Here is a 21,495-nt window from a genome sequence, read left to right as displayed (position 1 = left end):
TATCTGTTATGTGAGATAACTCAGTGGGCTGTTCTGGAGCCAAGGGAAGGATAGGGGGCACCAGTCCAAAGGGACCCAGACCTCCTCTAAGGACATTCAGATTTTGCTTTGAGTGTACAAAAACTAGAATTTTCTACAGAACCTGGAGCACAACAGTGGAAACAATTCTACCTGGGGAGTCATAGAACCTCAGAGCTGATATGACCCTCATCTTTTATCTCCCATCGCAAGGAAGCCATGTCTGAATGGGAGCCTTAGCCTGCTGCCCACGTGAGCAGCTCCTCTGAGACCTCTCAGAGGAGGGAAACACTGGAGCTGGGACTCATGCCCTTCTTGCCTTTTGGACCAGAGAGTAGGAGCCCAGGGAACGTTCTGGAGGTGCCAGGTCACCTCGCCCATTCTTTTTTTTTTTTTGCTGTACGCGGGCCTCTCACTCTTGTGACCTCTCCCGTTGCGGAACACAGGCTCTGGACGCGCCGGTCCAGCGGCCATGGCTCACGGGCCCAGCCGCTCCGCAGCATGTGGGATCCTCCCGGACCGGGGCACGAACCCTTGTCCCCTGCATCAGCAGGCGGACTCTCAACCACTGCGCCACCAGGGAAGCCCACTTCGCCCATTCTTCACAGGGTTACCCCACAGTCAGGTGCTATGGGGGAGGCACATCTCAGTATATGGGGTGGGAAGCCCTGATAGAACTCCCCCCAAGCAAAGGAAAGACTTGGAGAGTGACAGCATGGGGTCCCTCAGTTAGCTGGCAGTTCTGTAATCGTGGGCAAATTGTTCAACTTCAGTTTTCTCTTGTTAAAAAGAAGATATTGAGGTGGGTCTGTTGTGGAATTCGATGAGATAATGTATGTAAATCACTTGTAATGTGCTCAGAATATTATAAATGGCTTTCCTGGTATGTGCCCATAACTCCTCCAGAAAGCCTCACTTGCTTGTTTTCAGCATTTGGGCAGGAGCCACACAGCTTGTTGATGAGCTTGGCTGACTGTGGAGTTTGGTCTGGGTTTGAGGCTGGGCAAGAATGACCACTTGGATCCTGCTCACAGTTCTTTTGTTTTGGTTTATTCCCCAAGGAGCTGAAAGCAGTGTAAGGGTTAGAAATGAGACCAGGGTACATCCAGGTGGCTGGTTGCTGCTCCCCATGGCCTCTTGTGTCAGTTCCCAGAGAAGCATCCCTCAGAGTTTGGTGACGTTGGCAGCCAGCGGGCAGGAAGACGTCTGCCAAAATGGAGGAGTGCAGAACTGCAGGTTGGCTGCCTTTGTACCCCAGGCACAGCACACCCAGAAACAACAAAAATACCTCATAAGGCAATCATTCTGTTACTCAAGCCAGGTGACCCAGGTCTAAACTCCAAGCCTTGAAATTCTTCCTGGATCAGCCTTGGGGCAGTCTGTCTCCCCTTATCTGTCCCTGTGCTGCAGGCAGGCAGCTGTTAGTCCGTAAAGAGCCTTATGAGTTGTGAGCAGGCCCCCCTTCCTCTGGGCAGGTGCAGACCTGTGTCAGGGCATGGCTTGGCAAGCGAAGCATGAGCCGGGTGCAAGCTGCACAGCCGCCCAGAGCGGTCTTTGGAGTTCCCATCTCTGTCCAGAGCCTGCCTCAGTGATCTCTGCCTCAGAGGCAAGGGAAGGGGCTTCATTCAGGGTGAAACCAGACTCAGGGGCAAACTCTAGGAATCTGCCTGCTTAGCCACTGTTGCTGTTTGCTGTAAGAGTAGACCCAGATCTGATGTCAGGAGCGGCATGGAGGAGACTGATGACTGCTTAAGACCTGGACTGCCTACTGAGCATGAACTTGTCAGTCTGTGAGGCTGACTCCTGACCAAATGCAGGAGAGACTGGGGAGCTTGACTATGTACGGGGACAGACGGAGACTGGGACAGGACCAGTCAAGTGTAAAGGACCTTCTTTCTTCTTTGTCTAGCATGTCTTCAGGGAACCACCTTTGATTCTTAGTCCATGGAGTTCAGATGAGGCGCACCTCACTCCCCAGTATCAAGGGTGGACCTACAGACAGAGGAGGCCCTGCCTTCACCAAAGGAGCCTTCATCCTTGCCCAGCTCAGTGGACAGCAGCGTCTACCTGCAGACACCACTGCACATGACGATTGCCTACAATCATCCAGATGTGGTGTCTGTCATCCTGGAGCAAAAAGCTAATGCTCTTCACGCCACCAACAACCTGCAAATTATTCCAGACTTCAGCCTCAAGGATTCCCGAGACCAAACTGTGCTGGGCCTGGCATTATGGACTGGCATGCACACAACCGCAGCCCAGCTGCTGGGCTCCGGGGCTTGCATCAACGACACCATGTCAGATGGGCAGACCTTGCTGCGCGTGGCCATGCAGCGGCAGGACAGCAAGAGCGTGCTCTTTCTCCTGGAGCACCAGGCAGACATAAACGTCAGGACTCAGGATGGGGAGACGGCTCTTCAGCTGGCCATCAGAAATCAGGTTCCCCTTGTCGTGGATGCCGTATGCACCCGAGGAGCTGACACGTCTGTGCCAGATGAGAAGGGGAACTCACCACTGGGGCTCGCGCTGGCAAATAATCTGGAGGACATCGCATCCACTCTGGTCAGATGTGGTTGTGATGCCACGTGCTGGGGCCCAGGACCTAGTGGGTGCCTTCAGACACTGCTGCAGAGAGCCATTGATGAAAACAACGAGTCCATCGCCTGCTTTCTTATTCGCAGTGGCTGCGATGTGAATAGTCCCAGACAACGTGGTGCTAATGGAGAAGGAAAGGAAGAGGCCAGAGATGGGCAGACCCCCTTGCATTTGGCAGCCTCCTGGGGGCTGGAAGAGAGGATACAGTGTCTTCTGGAGTTTGATGCCACTGTAAATGCACAGGCTGCAGAAGGAAGAGCGCCTGTCCATGTGGCCATCAGCAGCCAACATGGCATCATCATTCAGCTGCTGATTTCCCACCCTGACATCCACCTGCATGTCCGAGACAGGCAGGGCCTGACCCCCTTTGCCTGTGCCATGACCTACAAGAACAACAAGGTGGCCGAGGCCATCCTGAAACGAGAGTCCAGGGCTGCTGAGCCGGTGGATAGCAAGGGCTGGAATTTTCTTCACGTGGCAGTTCAGAACTCTGATATCGAAAGTGTGCTGTTCCTGATCAGTGTCCAGGCTAACGTGAATTCCAGAGTCCAGGATGCTTCCCAGTTGACCCCTTTGCACCTTGCATTCCAAGCAGGCTCAGAAATTAATATAAATATGTATATTTATGTATATGTATATCATACGTATGTGCAAAGATCCTCTGGCCACCGTGATTAGTTTAGGGTTCAACACATTACCCAAGCCAGGCTACTCAGAGCCTTTCCTGAGATATTTCCTGCAAATAGCAAAAAAGATGACCCCCTCCCCCCAGCCCCACACCTCTGATCCCCTTCCCCACGTGACCACTGATGGAATCATTAGCTGGGAAGGTGATGTAAGTTCAGAGCAGCTAATGGCCATCTTTGCTATTACATGAGGAAGGAGAGTCAGCCTGAGCATGAAGACAACACTGAGAAAGCAAAGAATAAAGGTAAAGCACGAGAGGACCCTAATGTTATATTTTGTACTCCTGGATCCTGCTATACCTGAAGTCGTTTATTCTAGATTTCTCCCTTCTTCCACTTTCTCTTTTTCTCCTTTTCTTTTCCATTTTTCCCTTTCCTTTACTGTCTCTCCCTCCCTCCCTCTGTTCCTTTTCCCCCTCTCTTCCTTCCTTTCTTTTTTTGGTTGAAATTTGTTTGAGTGTGTTTTTGTTACTTGCAACCCAAAGAATCTGACCAATAAACAATATGATGCACTGAATTAACCTACTGCTATAGGAGAGAGGTAAAAGGGCTATCTATGTTCATTTAAAACCAGGCCTGGCAGAGAGAAAGCAGAGAGAAACTCCTAAGAAAAACTTAGGAAAGGACACTTCTGACTCTCCAAGGAGCAGAGAGAGTTGAGTGGTAACTCATAGTGTGGCAGGGTATGGGGGGCACTTACAGATTGGGAGGGATGGACCACCCATCCTTTTAGGCTTTAACCTGTGAGATATGCTTGAACCAGACAATTTCCTAGGTAGGACTTGAAGATAGCTGGGAGACCAGTGAACTGGAGGGCTTCTGCTTGGGAGACGTCCCCAAGTCTAGAGAGGCAAGAGGCTGTTGCAGGGTCTGGCCTATCCCTAAGCCCCTCAGGACATGGTGTGCCTCAGACCCTGTTAGTGCTGGGTGAGCAGAGAGTTCACCATTTCTCCACTCCACTACTACATTAGGTTCAGGCCTGTTGATGTTCTGTGGCCAACCATGTCCCCCATGTTTGCTTTGGAGAGATTGTACCGAGTTCCCTAGTGATGTCTTCCCTGTTGCATATAAAGAGTGGCTCTGTAACCTTCCTTTGTGCAAATCTTTGGCCATTTTCCTAGGGTTACCTGCTAGAAGTGGAACTTGCTGGGTCAAAGGCTATGAACATTATTAAGCTTTTTATTCTTATTCCAGGAGGCACTATTATCCATTACGAGAATAGAGATGTAAAACGTCCCCACCCTTGTCGGCTAGGAGAGGGCTGATGGCTAAATAACTAGAGTAAGAGGTGACCTGTTTTTCAGAAAAACAGAGCCATATCACAATGTCTATAATAAATGGAATTAAGACCATAAAATGTGGTGTGGGTGCAGCAGATCATATAGCATTAAACAAATTGGACTGCCTGTTTCCCTGAAGATACATGGGTCAGAAAGCACCAGAAAGACCTAATGGGGTTATCAGGGTGCTTCCTTGAATGTAGGAAGTGTAGGGACAGCAACAGCTGAAGTTGCATTTACTGAAGGCGACTTTTGTGTAAATGGGGTTAGGACCGGAGGAGGGCAAAGAACTAGCATTTCTCTCTCAGGGAGCTCTTTGTTGAATGAGAGAGATCACCAGCTACAAATCAAATTATCCCAGGAGGGCAAGTCTGTCCTGGCGTAAGCAAGAACGTCCTAACATTCTATCCACAGTTGGAATGGTTAATGCACGTGGAAGCTCCGTGGAAGCCGTAAAGCATCGCTGTCGTGGGGTGCAGTGGTAGGCACTAGGCGATCAGAGATGAAAACTCAGGCCCTATCTGTGAGGAGATAGCAGTCTATTGCATAAACCTTCTAGAATGAGATAAGAGCCATACTGTAATACAGGGACATATGCAGGAGGTCCAGGATGGCACAAAGGAGGGAATGATTAACTTCCCTGCTGGAGGAAGAGGCGAGGTGACCTGGTTTGCAAAGAATGAGTAGAAGTTTGCCAGGTGGGCAAGTGGGGGAGACACAAATAGAGGGAGGAGCATACATGTGACCTGGGTGGCCCCCAGAATTTGGAGTGCAAATAACATGCCCCAGCTTGTCCCCAGGATTTAGTGCTCTAGGTCCCTTGGCCTGCCAGAGCAGATCCAGAAGCTTAGCCTGGGGCCCTCTGAGGCTCCATTCTCTCTCACTAGTGTTGAGTAGCAGCAGAGCTAGAGGGGTGCAGGGTAGGCAGGCTTGTTGCAGAAGGGGGCCAAAGTTAATGAGGAGGAACCAGCCCCAGCCACCTGGTCCTCAGGGCAAAGTTGGAGGCATGTGAAAAGACGAGGGTGCTGCAGCGATGTCTTGCCCTGAGAGTGTGTCATTCTTGCACTCCTGGCTGGACTGGTCAGAATTCCCTGTTTAAAACTATTTTGGGGCTTCCCTGGTGGCACAGTGGTTGAGAGTCCACCTGCCCATGCAGGGGACACAGGTTCGTACCCCGGTCCGGGAAAATCCCACATGCCGCGGAGCAGCTAGACCTGTGAACCATGGCGGCTGAGCCTGTGCGTCCGGAGCCTGTGCTCTTCAACGGGAGAGGCCAAGGCAGTGAGAGGCCCGCGTACCGCAAACAAAACAAAACAAAACTCTTTTGGTTTTTCCACTAGGCCACTTCCAGCGGGTAAGCAGCCTCCTGCCCTAGTGGTGTGGAGTGCACAGATTCTAATTGTAGACGTCTGTATTTGTTCCTTATGACTGCTATGACAAAGTACCGCAAACTGGGTGGCTTAAAACAGAAATTTATCGTCCTACAATTCTGGAGAAATCTGCAGGGTCATGCTCCCTCTAAAACCTGTAGGGGAACCCTTCCTTGACTCTTCCTAGCTTCTGGTGGTTTGCCGTCCATCTTTGTCATTCCCTGGACTGGAGACACGTCGCTCCAATCCTCCGTCTTCACGTGGTGTTCTCCCTCTGTCTCTCCGTGTCTTCACGTGGCTGCCACTTTATAAGGACATCCGTCATATTGGATTAGGGACCTCCTCTACTCCAGTGTAACCTCATCTTAATCAATTCAACCTGCAGTGGCCACCTATTTCCAAATAAAGTCACATTCTGAGGTCCTGGGGGTTAGGACTTCAACATATCTTTTTGTTGCTGTTGGTTGGGTGGAGGCATAATTTAATCCATAGCAGCATCTCGCAGACACACGGCAGAGCTTGCAGATGATAAGGAAAGTCTGGCCGCTCTCAGGGCTCTGAAGTGCAGCTCGGGGGTGACAGCCCGGGAACACAGTGTTTACATTTTGCTTGCAGACCCAAGGCTGCCTGCAGTTGTGGCTACAGGAACGTGTGGGCTCCAGGGAGCTGGGGCTCTGCCACACCGCAATGATGCTGGGTCTGGAGGAGGTTGTAGAGTTGAGTCCCTGTCAAGGGAACCGTTTGGGGGCTCTTTCACAGCCATTCTTCAGGGAAAGAGGCCCCCAGTGTAATACTCACTCCAGAGCGTTTTCCTTCCAGAACAGGTAAGGAGTGAAAAGGGATCTAACTAGAGACCCAGGTTTGTTTGTTTTTTCCCAGAGTTTTCCTAGATATTTTTGTTTGCCCATTAAAAAACTAAACCCTGTTGGTAATTTTACTGTGATGTCCTGTAATTTATAGATGAATAAGAAGAGGATTAACAGCTTTAATGAAATTGAGTTTTTCCTACCAGATGCAGCGTGTGCCTTTCAATTTACTCAAGACTTCGTTTGTGCCACTCAGTAATAGTTTTCATATTCTTGCATGTTACTTTTCTGCTTGATCTCTTCATCTCTTTGCTATGGCTGTAATGGGAATCTTTTCTCTCATTCATTACCTAATCAGTTGTGCTCTGTGTTATAGGGAAGCTATTGATTTTTGCATAATAATCTTGCACCCAGCCACTTTTCTGATGCCTCTTGTTTGCAATAGGTTTCAGTTGACTCCCTTAGGTTTTCCAGGTTTACAATGATATAATTTAGTCTATTCCTCTCTGATCATTTATCTATTTTATTTTTTTCTGTCATCAAGTTCTGTTGGCTAATTCCCGCCCTATCCATTAATACTGGTGACTGTGGTCATCTTTAAATAGTTTCTGACTTTACTGGGAATACTTCTATTGTTTCCCTGTTAAGAATGGTGCTGGCTTTGATTGTTCCAGTCAGAGTCACCCACAAATGCATCTGCGCTTGAATTTATTCATCTTTTTATCTTTTAAAAAATAAATTTATTTATTTATTTAATTTTGGCTGAGTTGGGTCTTTGTTGCTGCTCAGGCTTTCTCTAGCTGTGGTGAGCGGGGGCTACTCTTCGTGCGGTGTGCAGGCTTCTCATTACGGTGGCTTCTCTTTGTTGCGGAGCATGGGCTCTAGGTGCGCGGGCTTCAGTAGTTGTGGCTTGTGGGCTCTAGAGCGCAGGCTCAGTAGTTGTGGCACACGGGCTTAGTTGCTCCACAGCATGTGGGATCTTCTCGGACCAGGGCTTGAACCCATGTCCCCTGCACTGGCAGGCGGATTCTTAACCACTGCGCCACCAGGGAAGTCCTATTCATCTTTTTTAATGGAGGGTATTTCTTTGAAACTTTCTTGTCTTTCCTTCCCCCATCCATGGTTTGGATTTTCTATCTTTTCTAACAATCTTTCTTTTTATAGAGCATTTGCCATTTAATTGAGTTTTTCAGTTACTTACACAGAATTGAGTACATTTTCTTTGCATCAGTGAGGTTATTTATATCATCTCTTATTTTTCACACTTACGCTTTTTTCACTTACCTGCCCCTCCCCACACTATGATTTGGTTAGCTGATGGTTTATCTTTTTTTTTCTCTAAAGAATTAGTTTTGAATATACATTTTCCCAGATTTCTTGAGATATATTATTATATTGACATATAACATTGTGTAAGTTTAAGGTATACGACATGATGATTTGATACATATGTATATTGTGAAATGATTACCACAGTAAGGTAATCCATTACATCACATAACTTTCAAGTATATAGTGCAATATTTTTAACTATAGTCACCAACTGTACATTAGATCCCCAGAACTTATTCATCTTGACTGGAAGTTTCCTTCTTTTTTATGACTACGTAATATTCTTCTGTGTGTGTACACATCACTTTTTTTTTAACTGAAGTATAGTTGATTTATAATGTTTCAGCGGTACAGCAAAGTGATTCAGTACTATATATATACATTTTAATATATATGTATATATATATATATATATATTTCAGATTCTTTTCCATGATAGGTTATTATATGATATTGAATACAGTTCCTTGTGCTATGCAGTAGGTCCTTGTTGTTTATTTTTTTATATACAGTAGTGTATATCTGTCAATCCCAAACTCCCAGTTTATCCCTTCCCCCTTTTTCCCCTTTGGTAACCATAAATTTGTTTTCTATGTCTGTAAGTCTATTTCTGTTTTGTAAATAAGTTCACTTGTATCATTTTTTAGATTTCACATATAAGTGATATATGATATTTATTTTTCTCTGTCTGACTTACTTCACTTAGTATGATAATCTCTAGGTCCATCCGTGTTGCTGCAAATGGCATTATTTCATTCTTTTTTTATAGCTGAGTAATATTCCACTGTATTTATATACCACATTTTCTTTATGCATTCATCTGTTGATGGACATTTAGGTTGCTTCCATGTCTTGGCTGTTGTAAATAGTGCTGCTATGAACACTGGGTGCATGTATCTTTTCGAATTAGAGTTTTCATCTTTTCTGGATATATGTCTAGGAGTGGGATTGCTGGATCATATGGTAACTTTATTTTTATTTTAAGGAAACTCCACACTGTTTTCCATAGTGGCTGCACCAATTTATTGTACATTCCCACCAACAGTGTAGGAAGTTTCCCTTTTCTCCACACCTTTGCCAGCATTTATTATTTGTAGACTTTTAGATGATGGCCATTCTGACCCCTGTGAGGTGATACCTTATTGTAATTTTGATTTGCATTTCTCCAATAATTAGCGATACTGAGCATTTTTCACATGCCTGTTGGCCTGTCTCCTTTGGAGAAATGTCTATTTAAGTCGTCTGCCCAATTTTTTTTTTTTTTTCTTTTTGCGGTATGTGGGCCTCTCACTGTTGTGGCCTCTCCCGTTGCGGAGCACAGGCTCCGGATGCGCAGGCCCAGCGGCCATGGCTCACGGGCCCAGCCGCTCCGCGGCATATGGGATCCTCCCAGACCGGGGCACGAACCCGTATCCCCTGCATCGGCAGGCGGACTCTTAACCACTGCGCCATCAGGGAGGCCCCGTCTGCCCAATTTTTGATTGGGTTGTTTGTTTTTTTTTGATATTGAGATATATGAGCTGTTTGTATATTTTGGAAATTAATCCCTTGTTGGTCGCGTTTTTTGCAAGTATTTTCTCCCATTCCATAGGTTGTCTTTTTGTTTTGTTTATGGTTTCCATTGTTGTGCAAAAGCTTTTAAGTTTAATTAGGTCCCATTTGTTTATTTTTGCTTTTATTTCCATTGCTCTAGGAGGTGGATCAAAAAAATATAGCTGCGGTTTATGTCAAAGAGTGTTCTGCCTATGTTTTCCTCTAGGAGTTTTATAGTATGTGGTCTTACATTTAGGTCTTTCATCCATTTTGAGTTTATTTTTGTATATGGTGTTGGAATATAGGACTTTTATGTCCCTTCCAACAATTCTCAGAGAACATGGACAAGAAGTTCTGGAGAGATGCCAACAGATATCTAGATTGTAATCAAATTTTTGGGACTTTCCTGGCAGTCCAGTGGTGAAGAATCCACCTTCCAATGCAGGGGACGCAGGTTTGATCCCTGGTCAGAGCACTAAGATCCCACATGCTGCGGGGTGACTAAGCCTGTGCAACACAACTTCTGAGCACTCGAGCCACAACTACAGAGCCCATGTGCCACAACTACAGAACCCATGTGCTCTGGAGCCTGAGCACCACAACTACTGAGCCTGCTTGCCACAACTAGAGAGAAGCCTGCATGCTGCAAAGAAAAGCCCGCATGCCGCAACAAAAAGATCCTGCATGCCGCAACAAAGATTCCACATGCTGCAACTAAGACCTGATGCAGCCAAAAATAAAATAAATAAATAAATAAATATTAAAAACAAAACAAAACAAAAACCAAATTGTAATGGCCCTTGTTCATTTTGCCTACCCCCAACAAAGCTGAGTGTTTCTATATCTGCTTCAAGGCTGGATTTTTTTTCTCTGCTATTCATTGACTGACCATCTCATAGTCCTCGTTGTTTGTGGTAAATCTAGCAAATACTCTTTCTTTCTTATATTGTATAAGAAAGGGCCAGAGAAACTCTACCTTCTTTAAAAAGGAGGCTGGCCTTTTCAATTTGGCGAAAGATTAGAGGTAGAAAAAGTTAAAACCATGAGATACATTCAAATTCTATGTCTAGTCCCTTTTGCCCCAGCCCAAATGCTGAATAGGTCTCTTTTCTTTTTTATTAACTGCAAAATAAAAGGCCTCAAGGGGTGTTTCAATGCGAGTAGAAGTAGCTCGGGTTGAATTTATATCTATGTCAGATAATATGTTTCTAGAGATAAGAGGCAGTAATGGTTATTTTCAGAACTTCCTGAGAGTTTGTTCAGTAAACTAATGAATGGGTATCACTGACAAGCTTTCCAAAGTGGAAATTATATGAAACTGTAATCTGATGGGAAAGGGTAACAGAGGGGAAGCCCTTGGTTTCTGCTATGGGGAGTTCATGTCAATTCTAAAGGAGATTCACAATTCACTGTTCAATTGAAGGCAAATCAACTTTATGCAGGAAACGGCTGAATGGAATTATATTTCTAGGAATCCACACAATGAAGTGGAAAGCCTGAGTAGTTCTTGACCCAACTCTGCTACTAACTGGCTTGGGCAAGTCCCTGTTTTAGGCACATTTCAGCTTTCTAGTCTGTGAAGTGTTCTGTGTACATTTACAGACCCGTTGGAGAGAAATGAGATAAGGTGATAAAAACACTGAGTGTATAGAATTATACAGATGTGGGGTATTGAATTTGCAACCACCTTAAGGATATACTAGGCCTACTGGCTACAAGTGAAATAAGAACTTCCCTACTTAGCATAACAAGCTCAAGAGGTCTTATCCCCAAGAAGATAAGATATGGAGTGAAACCACTGTAAACAGGCTTGATTTCTAAGCAGGGCTAGGTTTGGTTAGAAACGGATAAGATAAATGTATTTAATGAATACAAATGTGTTCAAATCTGATATCAGGGACTTGGCAAGTGGTCCTTGGTTAACACCTGTTTCTCCTAAATTCCTGAATGACGTCCTTCCTATGTGGATCTGGAAATCCCAAAAGTTTTTTCTTCAGGGCCTGCTTTTCTGTTTTGTTCGGATCCCTCTATAAGTCCTTTCCTTCTGCCTCTGTCCAAATATCTCAGTTGTGATTCCAGAGAAAGCAGAACGTAGGTTTCTGCCAGTTTACGTGGGTTCCGTCTACCAGAACCTTACTTTAGTCTGGAGCAAGGTGTAAATGAGTACAGTATAGGAAATTTCTTTTATTCTTTCTTCTTTTTTTTTTGGCTGTGCGACTTTCAGGATCTTAGTTACCTGACCAGGGATTGAACCTGGGCCCATGGCTATGAAAGCACCCTCCACTGGACTGCCAGGGAAGTCCCCAGTATAGGCAGTTTCTAGGATGATGATGACAAATGGAGGGAGAGTGATTTTCCCAGTCAAGAGTCAGTTTTTGTGGCGCTTCATTGTTCTTCCCTATGATGTGTGGTGTCCCAGGATGGCAGCGTGCTGTGAACAAAGAAAATCGTATTCCGTAGTCTCTTTAGATATGCTGTGACTTGGTAAGAGCTGAAGGCATATCATGCACCTGCATACCTTTTCAGCTTGACAAAGAATAGTGTCTCTCTCCCGCTCCCCACTCCCTTCACAGGAAATGCTCCCAGACAACCGCACAGCAAGCCCTAATTAAGTCTTTCCTCGGATCCTGATGTCTTTTCCTCCAACATTTCCTTGGGTGTAGATGTATAAGTAAGAGGAAGCAGGAGAAACCAAATCAGGTACAAGATGCAGCTGGGAATTGGGAGCTACCTAACGGTAAGTAAAGACTAGAACCTCTGCCCTGGTGGCTCTTTTGACAGTTTAAACAGGGCAAGAAATATGGTAAGTTGATGGAGAAATTAAGATGCTTTAGATGGAAAAGTTGGTTGCAATGATGTGAGAACACTTTTCTCAGACCTTCTGAGTTTCTTGTGTTTTCGCCTTTTTTGTCTCTGAATAAGAGAATTTCAATGTTGTCCAGCCAATATTTAAAAATAATATAGGCGCTCTTTCCCTGCTTCGCGCGGAGGGGGAAGCTCGGGTGCATTCAAGATTCTTTGGCTCCACCTGTAACCCACCGCCATGGCCGAAGAAGGCATTGTTGCTGGAGGTGTAATGGATGTTAATACTGCTTTGCAAGAGGTGCTGAAGACCACCCTCATCCACGATGGCCTAGCATGTGGAATTCACGAGGCTGCTAAAGCCTTAGACAAGGGCCAAGCCCATCTTTATGTGCTTTCATCGAACTGTGATGAGCCTATGTATGTCAAGTTCGTGGAGGCCCTTTGTGCTGAGCACCAAATCAACCTGATTAAGGTTGATGACAACAAGAAACTGGGGGAATGGGTAGGCCTCTGTAAAACTGACAGAGAGGGAAAACCCTGTAAAGTGGTCGGTTGCGGTTGTATGGTGGTTAAGGACTACGGCAAAGAGTCTCAGGCCAAGGATGTCATCGAGGAGTACTTCAAATGCAAGAAATGATCAAATAAATGAACTAGGCTCTTGGGCTTCCCTGGTGGTGCAGTGGTTGAGAGTCTGCCTGCCGATGCAGGGGACGCGGGTTCGTGCCCCGGTCCGGGAAGATCCCACACGCCGCGGAGCGGCTGGGCCCGTGAGCCATGGCAGCTGAGCCTGCGCGTCCGGAGCCTGTGCTCTGCAACGGGAGAGGCCACAATAGTGAGAGGCCAGCGTACTGCAAAACAAAACAAAACAAAAACTGGGCTCTTGTTCCCCATAAATTAAAAAAATATAATAATATAGGTAAGGTGCCTAGTGGAAAATTTGGGGCTTTTTTTACTTAACTGAAAAGAGAGTCCCACAGATTTTACCATGTCCCCTAACCTCTCCCCACCAAAGTCTAAGAACACTGGTATTAGAGAAGGAAGGATCCAGAGACAAAGTTGGAAGGATAGCCACATTTGGAAGCCACGAAGAGAGGGTGGGAGGCTACAAAAGTTAGGGAAGGACAAAAGCCCAGTCAGCTCCATGGGAGGCAGTAGGTGGTTAAGCGTGTGCACTTTGCAATCAGATACATCTGAGCTGAGAGCTCAGTGTCTCCATTTATTAACTGTGCTTGCTGCATGAACTGGGGCGACTTACATCTCTAAGCCTCAGTCTTCAGTGTTCTCATCTGTAAGATGGGATGATAGAACCTACCTCATAGAGTTGCTGCAAGCCTCCTTGCTTCCCTGTGGGGTGTGTGTGTGTGTGTGTGTGTGTGTGGTCTCTGTCTTTACCCATATTTTGCATTTTCCTGTCCATTTTATGACTCCTTCTAGGCCAAGAACTCTGTGCAGCCCTCAGAAGTTTCTGAGTTCTGTTTTGCTGTTTTTTCTGCTTTCTTTAGAAGAATAATCAGTGTGAGGTGGTGTCCTTGGCTGAAAATCCTCCTTCTAGCTCCTCCCACGCCTCTTTGCTGGCCAGGCTGAGAGCAGCGTATCTGCACTTTTCCAAGCAGTGTAGGGAGCAGTAGTGGCTGGGAACCTAGAACCTGGAGCCTGGAGCCAAGTGAGCTAGCCTCCTTTGGGAAGGAGAGACCAAAACAGCCCTGGGAGGGGAGAGCCTATCTGCAGCGCTCCAGAGAGCAGCTGCCTCAGGGCAGCCTAGTTCCTTTTGTAATATGCACAATAGACCAGAAGATGGGGCTCTTGACTCTGAGTCAAGGGCCAGAGGCTCTGACTTTTTCTACATTTGAACTGGAGGAAAGTCAGACCCACTAGAGCTCCCAGGAATCCTCTACCTCCTCATTCTCCCTGCCCTGACCACTCATGCCCCACTCTCATGAGAGCACCATGGGAGCTGGCTTTCTAGGGAGTGGGGAATGGAGGACACATCTTCCCTTTGGTTGCCATCCTTGGCCCCTCCTGAATTACCACGTTACCAGAGTCAGTATAAATGACCCCCTGCCTCACGTTTCCCCCTTTAACCCATCTTGCCCCCAGTGGCAGATTTCAGCAGTGGTACCATTTATATAGGACAGTGTTGCATTGTGGCCAAGAACTCTAGAATCAGACAGATTCATCCTTGACTCCTCTCATCAGATGAGACTCTCCTCACCTCCTCAGAGAAGCCCCCCTGACCACCCCATCTAATGTAGCTCTCCCCACCCCCATGCCCATTACTCTATCACATAACTTTGCAATTTACTTCACAGCAGCTCTTATAACCTGTAATTGTCTTGTTTTTTTTTTACTTGTTTTCTGTCTCCCCACTAGACTGTAAGGTTCAAGAGGTCAAGACCTGGGCTTTCCTGGTGGCGCCGTGGTTGAGAATCCGCCTGCCGATGCAGGGGATACGGGTTCGTGTCCTGGTCCGGGAAGATCCCACATGCCGTGAAGCGGCTGGGCCCGTGAGCCATGGCCGCTGAGCCTGCGCGTCCGGAGCCTGTGCTCCACAACGGGAGAGGCCACAGCAGTGAGAGGCCCGCGTACCGCAAAAAAAAAAAAAAAAAAAAAAAAAAAAAAGGTCAAGACCCTGTTTGTTTTATTGCTGTTTCCCTAACACTCAATGCTGAATACATAGATTCTCAGTAAATATGTTCTGAATTAATAAATGATCAAATCCCAGCTTAATGACTGCTTAAACCTGAGAAAGCTGCTAAACTTCTCAGCCTCAGTTTTCTTACCAGTGAAATGGAGAATTAATGGAGAGTTAGGAATATTAAATGACACAGTGCATTTAAACCCTGGGCCTGGTGCATGGAAGTGTTCTTTAAAATTTTCAGCAGTGTCCTACTTTCTATCACATGAGAGAAAAAAAAGTCTGAACTAATTAGCTGGCTCTCTATAATTTGGCCGTAGTTTTCTTTACCACAATTTTTACTTCCTACTGCTCTTCTCTATAACTTTCTGCTTTGGTCCAAGTTGTGGCTATCCTGAATGGGTCATGTGCATTCCTATTGTTAAATCTTTGCCCAAGAATTGAGATGCTTGCTCTCCTTACCTTGGCTCGACTGTTTTCAGATTTAACCCAAACCCATGTCCTCTGTGTCGTGTTCCTAAAGTGTCCCAAGTCATAAAGATCATTTTCTCTTCTGAATTTTTAAACTTTGTTGTCTATATTACTCATATGGCTCTTGTTTTACGTTCTATTATCTTGTCATCATATTAACATATATACTATTTCCCTGATTAGACTGTAAGCCCTTTGGAGATATATATTTTATTTTATTTTTTAATTAATTAATTAATTTTTATTTATGGCTGCATTGGGTCTTCGCTGTTGCACGCGGGCTTTAGCTGCGATGAGCAGGGCCCACTCTTGGCTGCGGCACGAAGGCCTCTCATTGTGGTGGCCTCTCTTGCTTCGGAGCACGGGCTCTAGGCGTGCGGGCTTCAATAGTTGTGGCACTTGGGCTCAGTAGTTGTGGCTCATGGGCCTAGTTGCTCCGCAGCATGTGGGATCCTCCCGGATCAGGGCTCGAACCCATGTCCCCTGCATTGGCAGGCGGACTCCCAACCACTGTGCCACCAGGGAACTCCCTGTATTTTATTTTAGATTTCTTTGCATCTTCAGTGCCATTTGGGCTTGTACTTAGTAGGTATTCAATATGTTTTTGGTTAGACTGAATTAAAAGCACATATATTCACTTATGTATTTATAAATTATGTATATATATTTATACAACTTGTATAACTTACATATTTATAGCTATGTTCTATGTGCCCAGCATTCTTTTGAGGCTCTGTGAAGTATACAGAAGGGCATAAGAAAAATAATTTTGCCTTCAAAAACTTACAATATTATAGTAAGCTAAAGTCAACATTTAATGAAAGTACTTAACCACAGCATGGTAACTGCTATAAGAAAGTTATGAGTTGCTATGAAGATGCAGAGGAGGGAGTGATAACATCTCCTAGGGGTGTTGGGGAGAGTTGAGGTTTCTTGGAAGAGGTAGCCTTTGAGACTAACTTTGAAGGATGATTAAGATTTCGATGGGCAAAAATGGGGGTGAATTCCAGATTCAAGGGACAGGATTAGTGAAGTGATGAATTAGGGAAGAGACTGTGGCAATGAACACTAAGAAACAGGACCAAGGCCTTAAACCAGAGACCAGAAACATGGTTCTGCCTCAGGGACACTGAAGCACAACCTCGTTTCAGATTTTAGGGCCAACACAAGGGGTGGTATGCAGGGGTTGAAACTTTAACATGCACCAACCATACTATTTTCCTCAAGTGTAGCTTCTTTGGAGGCCGAGGATGATTTGCAACTGTTCTTTTTCCTTTAATAATGTGGACTCACCTACAGTCTGATAGTGGACATAAAGCAAAAACCCCTTTCCTCCTCTTGGGGACAGAGGATTGGCTGGATTATGGCCAGCCTCTCTTTTCTTTTAAACCCAAATCAAAGTGAATGTGTTACTCATGGGTTTCTAATCTTGCCTTAGATCAGTAGTTCTTCTGTTGTTAAACAATTTGCCTTAGATCATTTCTCGGAAAAGCTGGAAGCATTTCTGTGGAATTATTTCAACAATCATCCTTAGCTCAACTCTGTGCTTGTACTGCCAACCTGAGACCCAGGGAGAAGACCTAAACTGCAGTGAGTCCCTGGAGGGGGTCGGATCACTGCCTGCCTGCTTCTCGTTAATACTCTTTAAGCTGGCCACTATCTCGAGGATTAACAAGTAATTTTAGAAGGCCCTTCCCCCTCACCCTCAGTTCCTTCCTTCTGCAACCCCAAGGGGTGGTTCCCCAGAATTTAAAAATCAACACCCAAGGAACAAAATCACAATAGACAAAACCGACACTTTCTCAGTTTTCAAGGGTCAGGTGCATCCACAAATAGAACCACGAAATTTTCAATCTCCAGCAAGCAGTCGGAAGGACCTTCAAACCCAGAGGCCCCTGAAGGGAGGGAGGCGGTTTCCGTGGCAACCGGGCCCCGGAGCGGCTGGCTCCCCCGGCTCCCTCCTCCTCCTCCTGGTAGTCCAGGGTACCGCCGGACAGCGTCCTCCGGTGCTCCGCGCCCTGATTGGCCGCAAAGGCCGCGCGTTGATTGGCTGCGGCGAGGCCTCACGGGCCGGCGGCTATGGAGGAGACGGCGGCGGCTGATGGTTGACTGCTGGCTCCAGGGTAGGGGTCGCCGCTCGGGCGATCTCCTCAAACCCGACCAGAGTGCGTGGACTGCTGACGTTCGGCCTGGAGCCCGCGGGCGAGACCTAGTTGGGCTTCGCCATGCGGGCCGGGAGTAACGAGCCGGACGGCGTCCTGAGCTATCAGGTAGGGCCCCGCCTCCCGCCCCTCCCCGGGGCTCAGCCTCCTCATCCTCTGCCCACCCTCCTTTCTCTGCCCCCGAGTCGGGGCTCCGCAGGCCACTCCCTGAGAGCGAGGGGAGGCAAGCTCGGGACACCAGGGGGCGCTCCGGGAGGTCGGGGATCGGGCCCGGGCTGCGAATGGATGACCTTGGGCCAAAAGGGGGAGCCGCATCCTTTGCGTGGCCGGCTGAGGAGCCCTGACGGCCCGCGGCCGGTGACCTCTGTTCTCCTCGGATCCTCCTTGCTGGGAAAGAAGCTGGCTTCTGGCCTTGCCGTGTCCTGCTGGAACGTGGGAGAAAGGGTAGCCAGGGACCTTGCTCTGGTGAGGCATGTCTCCTCTTTGTGTTTTTATTTCTGGGGGTTTCTGGTTCCTCACTGGCTCAGAGGAAGAGCTGGAAAAGACTTGAGGCTGAGACCAAACCCTAAACCTTGTCAGTGTGGTCAGCTTTATGACTCCCTCCATCCCGTTGCACAGCCAGCTGTCAAGTTCTAGACAGGGAAGTGGAAATGGGCTGGGGAAGTGTTAAGGGGTCAGGAACAGGTGTTTATTGAAAGGAATGAGGAAACTAGGTTTAAGTAACTGATAACCCAACTGTTGGGGTGGCTAATGTAAGGTAAAGCATTGGACTAGGGGTCAGAGACTGTAGGTTCAAATCCTACATCTGCCTCGCACAGGCTTTGTGACCTTGAGTAAGTCACTTGCCTCTTTGAACCACAGTTTCCCCATCTAGCAAAATGGGAATGATAATATTGGCTTTGCTTACCTCACAGGGTGATTTTGAGGACGAAATGAGGTGCTGTTTGTGAAAGAGCTCTGTAAAATGATGTTTATTGTGTGGCAACCAGTATAGGAGTGGGAGCTCATTGGATTCTCACTCTCCCCTTTCCTGTGCCCATCACGTGATGATGTGCTTACTGCTCTGGAAAGAGGTGTTGAAGGGAGGTCAAGTCTGAAGTGGAGGGCTGTGAAGAGAATGATGGACCTTTTCAGAAGGATGACAGGTCTTGAAACAAGGGCCATGTTGACGTCAGGATGGTTTCTGTAAAGAGGCAGAGAGAACTTGAGTTTGTAGCAAAATGGGTATCACTGACTCACTCCTCTTCTTCCTGGTAATAGTTTACTACTAGATGATCCCATTGAGCGTGTCTGTGTGTGTGTGTGTGTCTGTGTGTGTGTGAATAACCATTTTAATCAGTCACACAAATAAATGTATTATTTATAAACTGTGATGCGTGCTTAGAAAGGAAGATATGCAGTACTGTGAGTGTATATCACAATGGTTCCAGCTTTGGTCTCAGATCACAGATTGTGCTAAGGAAGAAAATTTGGGCAAAGATCTAAAGAATAAGTGTCAACGGAGGGAAGAGGGAGATCAAAGGGCTTTGGAGACAAAGAACAGCAGAGGAGGCACATCTGGTTAGAAGACCTGAAAGAAGGCCATTGTGGATGGAGCCATAGGGAGCAATGAGGGGAATGGTGTGAGATGTACTCTGGGGTCATAACATACAGAGAGAGAGAGAAAGAGAGAGGAGCCAGAGAGAGAATGAGAGCTAATGAGATCATGATTACATTCTCCTGAAAGATTTCTCTGGCTGCAGCAGGGAGAACAGGCTGGAACGAATGTGAGGAGACAGTGTCCTTAACATGCAGAATGTGTTCCAGTTGTTTTGTCAAGATCATAATAACCCCCAGGCTTCTGTTAGTGCTCTGTGAAAATGATAATTCCTGAGTGCTTCTGGGATAGGACAGAAAATAATTATCTCTTTTGTATCTAGTTCATGAAACTTTTGTGGGCAGTGGGGTGACGAGAGAACAAAGAATAGAGTGGAAACAGCAGGACCTCGTAAAGGCTGAGTCAGGTGATGGGCAAATGGGTACTGGAGATATAGGGTGGAAAAGAAACAAGTATAGAAGGAGGAAAGGAAATGGGGGTGACTTGGGGGAGACACAGTCAATTGATTGAAAATTACCAACTAAGTCAACTGAGCTGTGTGGAAGGGAGCAGGCGTTGCAAAGTGACCAGACTGTGTAACTTGGTGTAAACTGAGATTCCAGGCATCACATCTAAATAACCTAAGTCTAGGCTGTTTTCTCTGGTTTGGACTACTGTGCTGGCTCCTAACAGTTTCCTTCTGCTCTTCCTTCTACAGTCCACTTGCCCCATGGCAGCCAGGGAGAGCTTTTTTTATTTTTATTTTTGGCTGTGTTGGGTCTTTGTTGCTAAGTGCAGGCTTTCTCTACTTGCGGCGAGCGGGGGCTACTCTTTGTTGCAGTGCGTGGCTTCTCATTGCGGTAGCTTCTCTTGTTGCAGAGCATGGGCTCTAGGTGCAGGGGCTTCCGTAGTTGCAGCACATGGGCTCAGTAGTTGTGGCATGCAAGCCCTAGAGCATGCAGGCTTCCGTAGTTGTGGCTCAGGGGCTCTAGAGCGCAGGCTCATTAGTTGTGGCACAAGGGCTTAGTTGCTTCACGGCATGTGGGATCTTCTCAGACCAGGGGTTGAACCCGTGTCCCCTGCATTGGCAGGCGGATTCTTAACCATTGAGCCACCAGGGAAGTCCCAGAGAGAGCTTTTTTTAAAAAAAATTAATCAATTAATTAATTAATTTTTGGTTGCGTTGGGTCTTCATTGCTGCCTGCGGGCTTTCTCTAGTTGCGGTGAGCAGGGACTGCTCTTCCTTGCAGTGCGTGGGCTTCTCATTGGGGTGGCTTCTCTTGTTGTGGAGCACGGGCTCTAGGTGCGTAGGCTCAGTAGTTGTGGCACATGGGCTTAGTTGCTCTGCGGCATGTGGGATCTTCCCGGACCAAGGGTCGGATCCATGTCCCCTGCACTGGCAGGCAGATTCTTAACCACTGCGCCACCAGGGAAGTCCCCCAGAAAGAGCTTTTAAAAACACAAATCAGATGTCATACCCTATCTGGAAACCCTTCAGTGGCTTCCCAGTGCACTTTAGAATAAAATCCAAACTACCTATTGTGGCCTACCAAGCTTCATTGTGACCTGGGCCTTGCCCACCCTCCCTGACGACCTCTCCTCCACTCTCTCACCACGCACCCCTGCACTGGCTGTCTTTCCATTCCTTCAATATGACCAGCTCCTTCACACCTCAAGAGCGTGTTCTTGTTATTCCTGTGGACATTCTTCTACCTGGGCCTTCTCGTGACTCAACTCAGATGCCCCCTCCTCAGGGTGGCTTTCCTTGGCCTCGACTCGCAGTTAATCTCGTTCATATGATTCTGCTTTCTTTTCTTAATAGTATATATAACTTATCTGGAGTGTTCTTGTTTTGATTTCTTGATTACTGTCTTTTCAAATAGAAGCTTCATGAGGGCAGGGACTGAGTTGAAAATCTTGTCATCTGCACAGTGCCTGGTATAAAACCTGTGCTCAGTTGCTGAGTGAATGAACAACTCTCTTGTATCCAAAGTCAATGTACTTTTCTTTAAGGTGCTCCTGGTCTCGTCAGTATCAGCCCAGAGCCTCAGATGGCCATTGCTTTATTACACAAAAGCTCCCCTTTCTCTGCTGCTGTGCCTTTGCTCAGGTATTCTAGCTGGAAAACTTTTCCCCTCCTCTCCACCTAGAACATTCCATTTGAATCTTTAACGTCTGGCTCCACGTCACCATCAGAATTTATCACTCAGTCTTTTTTTGCTCACA

The 21,495-nt window shown here is 46.7% G+C and overlaps 3 protein-coding genes across 3 annotated transcripts in view; all 3 read left to right on the top strand.

Moving 5' to 3' along the window:
- Positions 1-1,232: 1,232 nt before the first annotated feature.
- Positions 1,233-5,476, top strand: LOC132499524 (rabankyrin-5-like). The gene is made up of 3 exons (XM_060114185.1): positions 1,233-1,254; positions 1,997-3,230; positions 5,467-5,476. The coding sequence occupies exons 1-3, from the start codon at positions 1,233-1,235 to the stop codon at positions 5,474-5,476; spliced, it is 1,266 nt and encodes a 421-aa protein (XP_059970168.1).
- A 7,187-nt stretch (positions 5,477-12,663) lies between these two features.
- On the top strand, positions 12,664-13,062 carry LOC132499132 (small ribosomal subunit protein eS12-like). The gene has a single exon (XM_060113494.1). The coding sequence runs from the start codon at positions 12,664-12,666 to the stop codon at positions 13,060-13,062; it is 399 nt and encodes a 132-aa protein (XP_059969477.1).
- A 4,650-nt stretch (positions 13,063-17,712) lies between these two features.
- SLC4A8 (solute carrier family 4 member 8) overlaps positions 17,713-21,495 on the top strand; it is a 78,474-nt gene continuing 74,691 nt past the window's right edge. The window contains exon 1 of the mRNA XM_060113689.1: positions 17,713-17,801. The gene's annotated coding sequence lies outside the window, so the exon portion shown is untranslated. The remainder of the gene's footprint in view (positions 17,802-21,495) is intronic.

Source organism: Mesoplodon densirostris, chromosome 11 (assembly GCF_025265405.1).
Source record: "Mesoplodon densirostris isolate mMesDen1 chromosome 11, mMesDen1 primary haplotype, whole genome shotgun sequence".
Classification (NCBI taxonomy): Eukaryota; Metazoa; Chordata; class Mammalia; order Artiodactyla; family Ziphiidae; genus Mesoplodon; species Mesoplodon densirostris.
Note: the sequence above shows the minus strand (reverse complement) of the source record. Positions and strands in the feature narration are given on the sequence as shown.